General features: G+C 33.4%; 1 protein-coding gene across 1 annotated transcript in view; it reads right to left on the reverse strand.

Annotated features, from left to right (window-relative positions):
* Positions 1 to 15,080, reverse strand: part of CCDC7 (coiled-coil domain containing 7) — a 432,318-nt gene that overhangs the window by 23,468 nt on the left and 393,770 nt on the right. The window contains exons 29-31 of the mRNA XM_070500835.1: positions 14,872 to 14,979; positions 10,560 to 10,643; positions 1,567 to 1,650 (exon numbers count right to left, since the gene is read on the reverse strand). Coding sequence (XP_070356936.1) covers positions 1,567 to 1,650; positions 10,560 to 10,643; positions 14,872 to 14,979 — 276 coding nt within the window. The remainder of the gene's footprint in view (positions 1 to 1,566; positions 1,651 to 10,559; positions 10,644 to 14,871; positions 14,980 to 15,080) is intronic.

A 15,080-nucleotide genomic window follows, 5' to 3' on the forward strand; every position in this document is an offset into this window, starting at 1 on the left:
ATCCGTTGCAATCTAAGAAGAGGTGGAGACCAGCTTGGGTATCATTACCAAAATGAATCAAAACACATAATATCTGACAGAACAAGTTTCAATGAGTACAAAACCACATTTTGTGAAAGTATTTCAGCTACAGTAATGCAAAACAGGGAATATCAGTAGACATATTTGAGGCTCTCTTGATCTTTCTCCAACTAGAATAAGTAAGAATGACTGGTCCATTTGAAGCAAACAAGAAAGATGCTTAAATAAGCTAGGAGGTATTAAGAAGAGCATGTGACAGGCAGATAGATCTAAGGACTAGGAAAAAAATGTATGTGCTAGAGAAACTTATAATCCAATTAAGAATCACAGCTTCTCTCCTTCACAATATTCCCCATCTGCTTTAATTCTTTTTAAAATCTACCCATCCTGAAGTTCGTAGTGTATGGTTCATGCTTTAGTGTTTGTTTGCATGTCTCTTTTTTTTTTGGATAGAAACTGGGGGTTTTAGATAATTAATTGTAACAAATAAGGATCGTGAGTTCCTCTCCCCTTTGGAGGCTTGTTGTTGTTGTTTGCCTGCTTATTTGTTTAGTGATTAGGCTGGACTATTTTCTATTTTACTGAAGTCTCCTTCACTGTAGCGTGAAGCTTCTAATGTTCTTCCTCTGAGGGCACAGACTTGGACATGCACACAATCACCTTAGGATGACAGTTGTTTTGAAAGGGCTCTCTTTGTTCTTTCCCTTATTTCTCTGTGAAGCTCTCTGCCTCTTTTGGTATCACACCAAAGATCAGGAGGAAGTATGTCAAACGTTGTTATGCCAGAACGAGAGACAGTAGTGTAAACTGTGAACTATATAACAAAACTACAGATCTCTACTTCACCTGAGATATTATAAATTTGCCTGATTTTCTGGTTATCTAGAGGGAATTGGTAACCAATGAAATAACTATCTGCTAAATTCCTCTTTGTATCATATTCATAAGCTAACATTTCTGCTTTTGCAAATACAAAGCAACTATCCTATCTAGCCTTAGAAAAACAGTGAGTATAATAGCATTTGAAATGCTTCCATCAAGCATATTCCAAACTCACTATAGCATTGCAATTTATGGATCACTTTTTTTTTTTGAGGAAGATTAGCTTTGAGCTAACATCTACCGCCAATCCTTCTCTTTTTTGCTGAGGAAGATTGGCCCTGAGCTAACATTCATGCCCATCTTCCTCTATTTTTTATATGTAACACACCTGCCACAGCGTGCCTTGATAAGTGGTGCATAGATCTGCACCCAGGATCTGAACCCTGGGCCCCCAAAGTGGAACATGCTAACTTAACAGCTGCACCACCAGGCTGGCCCCTATGGATCACGTTTTTAATTGATGAGTACTAAAACTTACAATATGTAGCTAATTTTCCATTGATAGCAACTGCTAGAGCTCCAGTAATTATAGGAGGGAATTTATGAAGACATCTTATCATGTAATAATAGCACATAGGTACTGTAGTCATTAAAGATCCAAACTTAAATAAACTCCAGAAGAAAAATAAGCCACAAATGGACATGAAATATTCTTGTTCTTACCAAGATGACTCTTTGATTGTGTCTTGATTTCTCCTTTTATTATACCTCTTCCAATAATATCCGAGAACCATTTTGTATCAGTCTCTATAAAACAGTTTCAAAACACTTTTGTAAAGTAAATATTAACATATGTGTGTTTGTGTGTGTGTGTGTCTAGTACTCTTCTAACTAGCATTTTTTTAATTATAGGAGAAGATTTATAATAAAATGTCTGGATTTCAGAAACATAATACCCTAGAATCAGAAGAGCCAGTAGCAATCATGCAAGCCTCATTATCTTAAAGATGTTTAGTGATTTAACCAAAGTGACATATCCAGGTCATGACAAAATTGATGCACAAACTGATGCTTCCTAGTTTTTAACTAGTGCTCTCTCCATAAAATAAAAACTCTTTTTCAAATTTAAATCATCCTATAGAGTTTACCTTAATAAAAAAAAATACAACTGTCATGTGTATATTAACAACACTTATGTATGGTAGGGATATACCCGGTGAGGCAAAACATAATATTTTTTCCCAGATCAAGTTGCAAACTATGGACATCATACTCACAGAATGTTACTGTGAGGAAGAAATCCTTTGACTTGGGTTCAGGAATATTTTAATGCCCATTTTTAAGGTTATGTAACTGTAAGTCAAGTAGGCATCAGTGATGGAAAAGAATAACAAGTAATTTGTGGACTGAGCTACAGCGCCTTCTCAGGTCCTCTCAGCAGTGGACCTTCTAGCTAGGGAGGAGAAAATGGGTAATTTGCAGTAATGTGAGCGTTGGCATTGCATCCCTTTCCATTTGAGTCTTTATATGATTTTTACTTTTTGCTAGATTTAGAAACTACTATCTAGGTCTGATAATAGAAAAACAAAATTAAATTTATTTAAATGAATTTGATATTTCAAAAGGAATAATTAGAATTGCTGACTCTGGGTCACCTATTAGGTAAAGTTTTGTGGGTAAAAATTTGTTCTGACACAGCATGTAACTGAAGTTGGAAACCTGTCATGATCTAGACATCATAGGTTGGGAGTCTTGCTTTAGAGAAATGACTGAGCCCATGAATATTTAAGGTTTCACTGTCACCATGGTAGCACAAATATACCACCACTGTAATCTAAACAGAGGTGGAGACCAGATAGGGCATCATTACTAAAACCAAAGACACATTGGATTGGGCAGAACAAGTTTTCAATAATTATGTAATGCTATTTGTGAAAGTGATAGGAGCTATAGCGACACATAACTGGAGAACATCAGCATATTTTAGCCCTCCGGTCTTCCTGCAACAGGTATAGTTAGAAGAACTGACTCATTTGAATTGAGAAAACAGAGGATGCTTAGATAAGCAGGAAGACAATGAGAACAGCCTTTGAGGGAAGATTGTGTTAAACACTAGAAGCATAAAAGGTATGTGGTGGAGAAACTTATAATCTATTGAGTCATAATTTTCCTCCTTCACAATATCCTCCCATTGCTTTTAAGTCTTTTTAAAAAATCCTACCCTGCTTAGAGTTCCCTGAGCTATTTTTAAAAAAACATATACTATACAACTTGCTTGTTTTAAATGTCTAATTAATGGTATTAATATAATCATGGAATTGTGTAACTATTACCATAGTCAGTTTTAGAATCTATTTCAGATTTGTACGAATTAAATTCCAGGGAGATAGAGAAATATGACTCATATAGTTTTGGTCCCTCTTCCCCATTTTCATGATATTGTATTACATGGTACATATATAAATATTAAAGACATTGTTAAAATTATTTTTTAAGAAATTTCATAACTTTTAAAGAAGCTGAGAGAAGAAACTAGAGCAACCACATATTTATAGTGTTTGTTATATTAACCTTCTTATTTACAATCTTTGGTTCTTTTCATTGGTTCCTGTGGATTCAAGTAATTTTCTTACTCCAATTCATCCTTGCTCTCACCATCTTCTTTGTGCTGCTCTTGTGAAATATATTATGTTTGTACATTAGAGCCCCAACAATACATTTTATACCTATTGTTTTGTACAATTGCCTTTTAAATCAATTAAGAGAAGAAATAAGAAAAATATGCATTTATATGGTATTTTATAATTCTAAAATTACTTTAAGCCTTTTTTTGTTGTTTTGTTTTATTTTTTATTTCTCTTTTGTCAATTTAGATTACTTTGTGAGCTCACTTACTTTTAGCAGCAAGAACTTTCTTTAGTATTTCTTGTAAAGTGGGTATGCTAGCATTGAGTTCTCTCATTTTTTATTTGGAAATCTCTTTATTTAAACTTCATTTTTGAAAGATAGTTTTGCCTGATATATGACTCTTGATTGACAGATTTTTCTTTTAGCACTTTGACTATTCCATCCCACTGCCTTCTGGCCCCACAGTTTCTGATGCTGAGCCAGCTGTCAATCTTACTGTGGTTCTATTTACATGACCCATTCTTTTTCTCTTGCTGCTTTCAAGGTTTTCTCTTTGTTTTTCAATATTTTTACCATGATGAGTCTGGTTGTGGATTTCTTTGTCCTTATTCTACTTAGATTTCATTGGGCTTAGATTTGTAGATTAATAATTTTCATTAGTTTTAAAATTTTTCAGCTATCTTTCTTTAAACATTTTTACTGCTCCTTTTTCTATCTCTGCTCTCCCTTGAGTATCCTCATAACCTTAAGTTTGCTGATTTTTTTCTTAAGAAAAGTCTAATCTTCTCTTCAACCCCTCCAGTGATTTTTTCATTTCATTTGCTGTAACTTTCAAATTCAGAATTTGCATTTGGTTCTTTTATATTAATTTTTATCTATTTGTCAATATTGTTTATTTGATACAATATTTTCACCATATTTTCATTTTCTTAAGTATAGTTTCCTTTAATTCTTTAAACATATTTATAATAACTATTTTGTAGTCATTGTCTGCTAAGTCCAATATCTAGAACTCTCATAAGTGTTTTTTGTTGCCTGCTATTTCCTATGCTTAAGTCATAATTTACCACTTCTTTGAATGTCTTGATTTTTTTGGGTAATAACTAGACATTTTAGACAATATTTCATAGGAAATTTGGATTCTGATTTATGCTTCTCCTTTCTGGTATGTGTTGTTTAGAGGGCTTGTTTATATATTTAGTTGGTTAGTTAGTTAGTTATACTGATTTAGCAGGAGTATTTTACTAAGTTCTCTTTCTCCTCATGTGTGAAGCCTCTGATGTTGCTCCTCAGAGGGCCCATACGTGGGCGTGCACATAGTCCTCTTTTGATGTCAGTGCTTTTAACAGGACTCTGTTTGAATGTCTCTTTCCCTTTTTACTCTGTTAAGATGTCTTCCTCTTCTGGTATTATAGCAAAGATCAAAGAGAAGTGTGTCTAACACTGTTACTCCAGGCCTAAATTCTATCATATAATCTCTGAACTACATTGCATAACTAAAGAACACTACTTACTGCAGCTGAGATATTATAAGTGGGCCTGACATTTTCATCATAGAGGGAACTGATGACAAATGAAATAACTATCTGTTATATTCTTCTTATCACATTCATCAGCTAGGCTTTCTGCATTTGCAATTTCAAAAAAAATTTCTATCTAAGCCAGAAATAGAGAGTAAAATATATTGGATATATTTGTACTAAGAATATTCTAAGATTATTATAGCATTGGTTTTTATGGACTACATTCTAAATGAATGAGTTCTAAGACCAATAATATCTAGCCGGTTTTATATGATATTTAATATAAAAATTCAACTAATTAAAAGAGGGAATTCATGAAAAGTCTTGCCCATGTAATAATGAACTATAGTTACTATTGTTATTAAAGATCCATATTTAATTAAACCCCAGAGAAGATAAATAAACTTGAAATAGTACATTTGTAAAATTCTTGTTCTTACCAGGGAGATTTGTTGGTTGTGTCTTGAGTTCTCCCTTTGTTATACCTTTCCAAATTGTATCTTTTGAGTGTTCCATGTTATTCCCTAGAGAAACAGATTTCAAAACACTTGTATGGTAAGCATTTACATACAAATGTGTGTGTGTGTGTGTGTGTGTGCGTGTGTGTAGGACTAACTTAACTAGCATTTGTTATTTTAGAAAAAGTTATACTGAAATGTTTGGATTGGAGAATCACAAAACCTTAAATTGGAACAGATGGAGAAATTATATAAGATACATTATATTGAAGTTTAAAGACATTTAATGATTTGACCAAAACAAAATATCCAGGGAATGATGAAATTGATGTACAACTTTATTCTGCATAATTCCTTAACCAATCCTTTTACTATACAATGCTCTCTCTTATGCAAATTGAAATCATCTCAGAGAATTTATGATAATAATATAATTCCCTGGTTTATGTAAAAACACATTCATTCTGTAGGGATGTACCTGGTGAGGTAGAACTTAACAATATTTTTCCACTAGTTGAGAATTAGTCTTCATAGTTCCGGAAACTTAAGTTGAGCCTGAAATTCTTTGACTATCCCATGAAAATTTTAACTCCCTTTTAGGTTACATAACTATAAATCATGTAGGCATCAGTGATGAAAAGAATAATAAGATATTCATTAGACTGAGAAAAAGTGCCCTCTGAGGTTCCTTTAGCATGTAGAGCTTGTGGTTGCAAGGAGGAAATGGTTAAATTTGCAGCAGTACCAGGACTCTGATTGGATCCACTTCCATTTGAGTTTTCATGTGATTCAAACTTTTGTTATAGTTAACAACTATTAACAAGGTTCAATGACATGAACAATATATAAAAATTATTAAAAAGGAATTCATATTGAGAAAGGGAAAACTAGGATTGGTGATCTAAGTCAACTTCTGGGCCAAAAGTTTTGCAAGTGGAAGTTGATTCTAGTAGAGCATGTAAATGTTGTTGTAGTCGTATAGTGTCACGACCTTGACACTATACAGTAGAAGTCTCGCTTTCACGAAACAGCTGGGCCCATGAATAAACGTAAAAGGTCACACTATGATTTTGGCAGCCCAAATGTACCATACTACATTCTTTACAGAGAGGGTACCAGCTGGGGTATCACTAACAAAATAAACAAAAATGCATCAGGTTAAGCAGACGAATTTTCAAAAATTATTTAACTTATTGTGAAAGTAATATCTACAACAACATGAAACTGGGAAACAGTAGCAGATTTTTAGCTCTTCTGGTCTTCAATGGATATAAGTAAGAAGACAGTCATTTGAATAAAGAAAGCAAAACGTTCTCAGATAAGCAGGGAAGCAATCAAAATAGCATTTGAAGAAAGACTGGGTTAAGTACTAGGAATTAAAAGGTATGCACTGAAGAAACTTATAATCTAGTAAGAGACACAATTTTCCTTCTTACAGTATCCTCCCATTGCTTTAAATCTTTTTAAAATCTCTTACTACTTGTAGTTCACTAAGCTATTTTTATAAAATATAAAACATATACAATTTTCCCAAAGTATCCAATTCAATGGCTTCTTTAAAAATTATATTCAGAGTTGTATAACCATCATCACAGTCAATTTTAGAATCTACTTCAGAATTATACTAATAAAATTCCAGTGAGATTTAGAAATATTACTTCTATATAGCTCTGTTATCTCTGCACCATTTTTGTGCTATTGTTATATATATTACACCTACAAATATAAAATCATTGTCATAATTATTTCTTTATATAACTTTACACCCTTTAAAGAAGCTGAGAAAAGATAGTATATATTTACAGTGTGTTATATTAACTCTCTTATTTGTAATTTCTGGTTCTCTTCATTTGTTCCTGCAGATATGAGTTAACATCTAGTATCATCTTCTGGTTCAAATACATAGCTGCTCCCACACATCTCCTTTGTGCTGTTACTGAGGGTATATTACTTTCCCTTATTTTATAGGCCCAACAAAACAATGACATGCACACTGTTTTATACAATTGCCTTTTGAATCAACTAAGAGAAAAAAGGAGACAAAATATGCATTTATACTGTCTTTTGGAACTATAGAATACCTTTAATCCGCAATCCTTGGAGAGGGATTTATTTATTTTTGCTGAGGAAGACTCACCCTGCACTAACATCTGTGCCAGTCTTCCTCTGTCTTCTAGTATGTGGGCCACCAGCGTAGCATGGCTGCTAACAGAGTGGTATAGGTCCATGCCTGGGAACCAAACCCAGGCTGCCAGAGTGGAGCATGCCAAACTTAACCACTAAGCCACCAGGGCTATCCCTGGAGCAGACTTTAAATTAGTGTCCAAGGTCAACTACTTTAAGTATGAACAACTTTCTTTAGTATTTCTTATAAGCTGGGTCTGCTAACAACCAGTTCTCTCAGTTTTTATTTACTTGGAAATATCTTTATCTCATCTTCACTTTTGAAAGATAGTTTGGCTGGATATAAGATTTTGGTGACTTTTTTTTCATTCAGCACTCTGAATATTCCATCCCACTGCCTTCTGGCCTCCATAGTTTCTGATACTAACTCAGCTATTTATCTTGCATCATTTTACGTGATGAGTTGTCTTGTTGCAGCATTCAGTATTATCTCTGTCTTTGTCTTTCATCACTTTTACTATGATGTGGCTGGTTGTGAATTTCTTTGTGCTTATTCTACTCAGATTTCATTAAGCTTGGTTGTGAAGATTCATATTTACCATCAAATATGTTTTAAAATTTTCAGCCATTATTTCTTCAGATATTTTTTCTGCTTCTTTTTCTCTGTTCTACTCCTATTGTTTGGACCATTCAAATCTACACTTGAACCCCTCTAGTGAATTTTTCCTTATACTTCTTGTACTTTCAACTGCACAATTTTCATTGTGTTTTCTCACAAAATAATTTCTCTTTTTTGATATTCTATATTTGATGAGATATGTCATCAATCTTCCTTTCCTTTTTAAGCATGGCTTTCTCTAACTCTTTAAAAATATTTATAACTATTTTATAGTATCCTACATTTAGGATAATCAGAAGAAGTTTTTGCAGGGTATAGTTCACACTTTAGTATTTATTTGCATGTCCCATAAGTTTTTAACAAAAGCTAGGAATTTTACATAATATATTGTAGCAAATCTGGATGGTGAGTTCCTCTCCCCTTTGGAGGCTTGTTGTTGTTGTTTGCCTGCTTATTTGTTTAGTGATTAGGCTGGACTATTTTCTATTTTACTGAAGTCTCCTTCACTGTAGCATGAAGCTTCTAATGTTCTTCCTCTGAGGGCACAGACTTGGACATGCACACAATCACCTTAGGATGACAGTTGTTTTGAAAGAGCTCACTTTGTTCTTTCCCTTATTTCTCTGTGAAGCTCTCTGCCTCTTTTGGTATCACACCAAAAATCAGGAAGAAGTATGTCAAACATTGTTACGCCAGAACAAGAGACAGTAGTGTAAACTGTGAACTATATAACAAAACTACAGATCTCTACTTCACCTGAGATATTATAAATTTGCCTGATTTTTTGGTTATCTAGAGGGAATTAGTAACCAACGAAATAACTATCTGCTAAATTCCTCTTTGTATATCACATTCATAAGCTAACATTTCTGCTTTTGCAAATACAAAGCAACTATCCTATCTAGCCTGAAAAAAAACCAGTGAGTATAATACCATTTGAAATGCTCCCATCAAGCATATTCCAAAGTCACTCTAGCATTGGATTTTACAGATCACTTTTTTTAATTGATGAGCACTAAAACTTATAATATGTAGTTAATCTTCCATTGATAGCAACTGCTAGAGCTCCAGTAATTACAGGAGGGAATTTATGAGACATTTTATCATGTAATAATAGCACATAGGTACTGTAGTTGTTAAAGATCCAAACTTAAGTAAACTCCAGAAGAAAAATAAACCAGAAATAGACGTGAAATTTTCTTGTTCTTACCAGAACGACTCTTTGATTGTGTCTTGATTTCTCCCTTTATTGTACCTCTTCCAGTGACTTCTGGGAAGTGTTTTGTATCAGTCTCTATAAAACAGTTTCAAAACACTTGTAAGACTTTTTAAAAAATCCCATCCTGCTTGGAGTTCCATGAGCTATTTTTTAAAAGCCATATACTATACAATTTGCTTGTTTTAAATGTCTAATTAATGGTTGTTAATATAATCATAGCATTGTATAACAATCACCACAATTTTAGAATCTACTTTGGATTTACACTAATTAAATTTCAGTGACATTTAGAAATGTTACTCTCATATTATACATATATAGTCCCATGTATAACTCTAAATTCCTATTTTGTTTTTTTTGTTTTCACTCTTGTTATACACATTGCACCTATAAATAAATTACAATTTTTATTTTAATTATTTCTTTGCATAACTTTGTGCCCATTAAAGAAACTGAGAGAAGAAGAAGAGCAACTAAGTATGTATAGTGTTTGCTATATTAACTATTTATAATATCTGATTTTCTTTTCAGCCATTATTTTAAATTATATTTTTGATCTTTAATCTCTCTGCTCTCCTAGTGTTTCAATACTTTGCTGATTCTTTCTTCTAATAGTGTAAATCTACTGAGCACCTCTAGTCAATTTTTAAATTTCAGTTATTGTACTTTTCAACTCCTAGATTTCCATGTAGTCTTTTTCAAAAAAGTATCTTTCTCTCTGTAGATATTTCCTATTTGATGAGACATTATCATCATACCTTCCTTTTCTTCTTAAGAATGGTTACCTTTAGTTATTTGAATATATGTGTAACTGCTTTTTAGTTTTGTTCTTTAAGTCCAACATCTTAGATTCTTACAAGCAGTTTTTATTGCATGTCTTTTTACTTATGTCTCACACTTTACTGTTTCTTTGCATGACCCATAATTTACGCTGAAAATTGGAGCTTTTAGACATATAATGTAGCATTTCTGCATATTGATTTCGTCTTCCTCTTTCTGGGAATATTATTATTGTTTTCTTGTTTATTTTTTAGTTATTTAGCTGAATTATTGTACTGAAGTCATTTCCTTCTGCAGTTTGAAGGAAGGTACCAAACAAGGTAAATAAACCAGAAATATTAGACGTGCGACATTCATGTGCTTACCAGGGAGACTCTTTGCTTGCATCTGCATTTCCCCCATTAACATCCGTCTTCCAATAACATCTTTCAAGTATTCTACATCAGTCTCTATAGAAAAAAGTAGATATCAAAACACTTTGTAAGATAACCCTAACATACAAGTGTATGTGTGTAGTACTACATTAATTAGCCTTGTTATTAATGAATGTGTTATAATGAAATGTCTGGATTGCAGAATCAGTAAACCTTGGAATTGAAAGGGCTGTTAGCAATCATTAAGCCTCCATATATTGGGGCTAAGAGATGTTTATGATTTGACCAAGATTGTGTATCCAGATAATGACAAAATTGACGCACAAACTTACCTCATAATTCTTTAACCAGTGCTTTTTCTATACAATGCTCCCTCTTACACTAAAGTATCCTGGAGAGTTTATGATAATATTATAACTTTTAAGTTTACATTAAAATCATAATCATACTGTAGGGATTACCTAATGATACAGGTGGGAGACAGCATTTTCTTTCACAGGTTATGTTGCAAAACATGGTCTCCATCGTCACAGAAAATTATCATGGGACAGAAATTCTTTGACTCATCTAGGAATATTTTCATACCCTTTTATGTTAATTAACTGTAAACAAAGTAGACATGGTGATGGAAATGAATGATGGGATAGTTTGCAGACTGCCTCTCCAGGCCCCTTTAGCATGTAGATCATGTAGCTTGCGAAGAGGAAATGGTTAACTTTGCAAAAGTACTTGAATTGAGGTTGGGTCTCTTTCTATTTGAGTTTTTATGTGATTTGAAATTTTTGCTTGCTTCAGAAACTGAAACTAGGTCCAATTGCAGGGAAAATACATGGACATTATTAAAGAGGAATTCTTCCCCCAAAAAAGAATGATTTCGAATAGCCACTTAGGGTCAACTACAGGCATATCTCATTTTTATTGCACTTTGCTTTATTGCAGATATATCATTTTTCACCAATTAAATATTTGTGGCAATCACACATTGAGCAGATCTATGGGCACCATTTTTCCAAAAGCATTTGCTCACTTCATGTCTCTGTGTCACATTTTGGTAATTCTCATAGTATTTCAAACTTTTTCCTTATTATTATATTTGTTATGGTGATCTGTGATCAGTGATCTTTGATGAAACTATTGTAATTGTTTTGGTGCTCCATGAACCACGTCCATATAAGATGAGAACTTAATCGATAAATGTTGTGTGTTCTGACAGCTCCACCAACTGGCTGTTTCTCCATCTCTCTCCCTCTCCTCAGGCTGTCCTATTCCCTGAGATATAACAATACGGAAATTAGGTTGATTAATAACACTACAATGGCCTCTAAGTGTTGAAGTGAAAGGAAGAGTTGCACATTTCTCACTTTAAATCAAAAGCTAGAAATGCTGAAGCTTAGTGAGGGAGGCATGTTGAAAGCTGAGATAAACTGAAAGTTATGCCTTTTGCATGAAACAGGCAAGTTGTGAATGCAAAGGAAAAGTTCTTGAAGGAAATTAAAAAGTACTAATCCAGTGAACACATGAATGATAAGAAAGTGAAACAGCCTTATTGATGATATGGAGAAAGTTTTAGTGGTCTGGATAGAAGATCAAACCAGCCAAGACGAAACCTAATACAGAGCAAGGCCGTAACTCTCTTCAATTGTGTTAAGTTTCAGAGAGGTGAGGAAGCTGCAAAAGAAAAGTTTGAAGCCAGCAGAGGTCAGTTCATCAGTTTTTGAAAAAAAGCCATCTCCACAACATAAAACTACAAAGTGAAGCAGCAACTGCTGATGTGCTAGTTGCAGCAAGTTATCCAGAAAATCTAGTCAAGATAATTCATGAAGGTGGCAACACTAAATAACAGATATTCAATGTAGATAAAATAGCCTTATATTGGAAGAAGATGCCATCCAGGACTTTTATAGCTAGAGAGGAGAAATCTTTTACTCCTTCCTTTTTAGTCTGGATCTCTTTTATTTCTTTTTCTTGCCTATTTGTTCTGGCTAGGATTTCCAGTACTATATGCAGTAAAAGTGGCAAGACTGGACATTGTTGTCTTATTCTTGATCTTAGAGGAAAAGCTTTTAGCTTTTCACCATTGAGTATGATGTTAGCTGTGGGCTTGTCATACATGCCTTTATTATGTTTAGATACATCCCAACTATACATAATTTTTTGAGAGTTTTTATCATGAAAGATGTTGAAAATGCAAATGTTTTCTCTGCATCTATTGGGATGATATGATTTTTATCCTTCAGTTTGTTAATGTGGTATATCACATTTACTAATTTGTGAAGGTTGAACTATCCTTGCATTCCAGAGATATCTCACTTGATCATGGTATATGATCCTTTTCATGTGCTGTTGAATTTAGTTTCCTATTATTTTGTTGAGGATTTCTGCATCTATGTTCATCAGGGATATTGGCCTGTCATGTTTTTTTATTTTAGTGTAATTCTCTGAATTTGGTATGAGGGTGTCCCAGTCACACAAAATGAGTTTGTGTGTGTTCTCTCCTCTTCAATTTGGAAAGATTTTGAGAAGGATTCAGATTAATTCTTCTTTATTTATTTGGTAGGATAAACCAGTGAGGCCACCTGGTCCTGAATTGTTCTTTGTTTGGAGATTATTGATTACTGATTCAATCCCCTTACACATTATTAGTCTGTTCAGATTTTGCGTTTCTTCATTATTCAGTCTTGATAGGTTTTATCTTTCTTGGAATTTATCCTTTTTTCCTCAGTTATCTGTTTTGTTGGCATACAATTATTCATAGTGGTTTCTTGTGATCCTCTGTATTTCTGTGGTATCAGTTGTAATGTGCTCTCTTGTATCTCTGATTTTATTTATTTCCATATTCTCTCTTTTTTTTTAGTGTAGCTAAAGATGTGTCAATTTGTGTATCTTTTCAAAGAACCAACTCTTACTTTTGTTAATCTTTTGTATTGTCTTTCTAGTCTATACCTTATTTGTTTCTTTTCTGATCTATCTTATTTACTTCCTTCTATTAATTTTGGGCTTAGTTTGTTCTTCTTTTTCTACTTCCTGGGGGTATAAAGTCATATTGTTCAACTGAGATCTCTCTTTTTTCTAATATAAGCATTTGTCACTATAAACTTCCCCTCTCAGAACTACTTTTTCTCCATCCTTACAGTCAGTTTCTGAAATTTATCTTGTTCTTTGATTCAGAATATAGTCCCTTTGTCTTCATTTTCCTTGACTCCCTTTGTTGGTTTCTGTGCATTAGATAAAACAGCCACCTCTTTCAGTCATGACAGATTGGCCTTGTGTAGGAGTGAACCTTGCCAATAAGCCTGGCTCGATCTTCCAGGTGCCTCTCAAACCTTTGCACTTGCACAAAGCACCACCTTTGTTCTTTGTTCTTAGTGGCTTCCAGGAGACTAGTCAGTGCCCCAAATTCCTTGGAAATGCCCACACACCCATTCATGTTCTTGGATGACTACTAACTGTCTGCCCTTTAGCTAATTAGGGCAAGTCTAGTGGTAATGCCTTGAATGTTAGGAGCTCTCTTATTCTTTGTAGTTCATCTTTGTGCTTCACAAGTCCACAAGATTTTCTTACCATTTTGAAGATGGCTTTTCCTTAAGTGGATATTTTCTTGGTTACTATAACATATGATTGTTTCCCACTGCTCTGCTAAAGTTGGTTCTGACAGTTTCTGCTTATTTTTTTCAATGTTTCTGTCAGGGAGCAAGAGCTTGGTGCCTTGTAGTCTACCACTTGCTGATGTCTGCCTTAAAGTGGTTGTTTGGAAGTTGCCGCAGAACACTTAAGTTTGTATTTTATTGCAAAGTACTCAGTCACTTGGCCACACCAGCTTTAGCACATATTCTATTTCTTACATGGTTTTTTTACCATTAGAAATTTCCCAACTTTGTGATAGGCAGATCACAAAGCAGCCATATTGCCTATCTAGATTTTTATTCCATCTTGTTATTACAAAAGATGATATAAGTAATCAAAATTGTGTTCTCTAAGAAAGTGGTCATATAGCATCTAGTTTATGTTACGAAAATTCACAATATAAGGGAAAGCCTATATATTTTTGTTTCATGAGCAGGTAAAGGGAAATTATTAAGCATTACCTAATTAATTTTTGGTAGAATAATGAGTCACATAATAATATTTTAAATATACATATTAATTGATAGATTGATTGATTACAATGAAATTATTATTAAGTTAAGACAGACTGCCCTATGTTTGAATTTCTTATTCTCTTTTAACAACAGACTATACAGTTGAAATACTGTAACTCTTAATTATGTTCTACTGTGTCCAAACATTATAAATCTCTACTTACCTAAAACTTTGTTTAAATCTAATTGCAATATTAGGTCACTAGTTGATGGATTTATTGCTGGAAGATTTTCTGCAGTATCTGGAAGTTCTGAAGCCACTTCATTTTTAACTGGAATAATAATAGATTGCCAGATTAATTAATTTAAAACTAACATTTTGTTTGAGGTAAAATTATAGTACATAAAATTAGAGATATTTCACCTTAGAATT

Source organism: Equus asinus, chromosome 29 (assembly GCF_041296235.1).
Source record: "Equus asinus isolate D_3611 breed Donkey chromosome 29, EquAss-T2T_v2, whole genome shotgun sequence".
Classification (NCBI taxonomy): domain Eukaryota; kingdom Metazoa; phylum Chordata; class Mammalia; order Perissodactyla; family Equidae; genus Equus; species Equus asinus.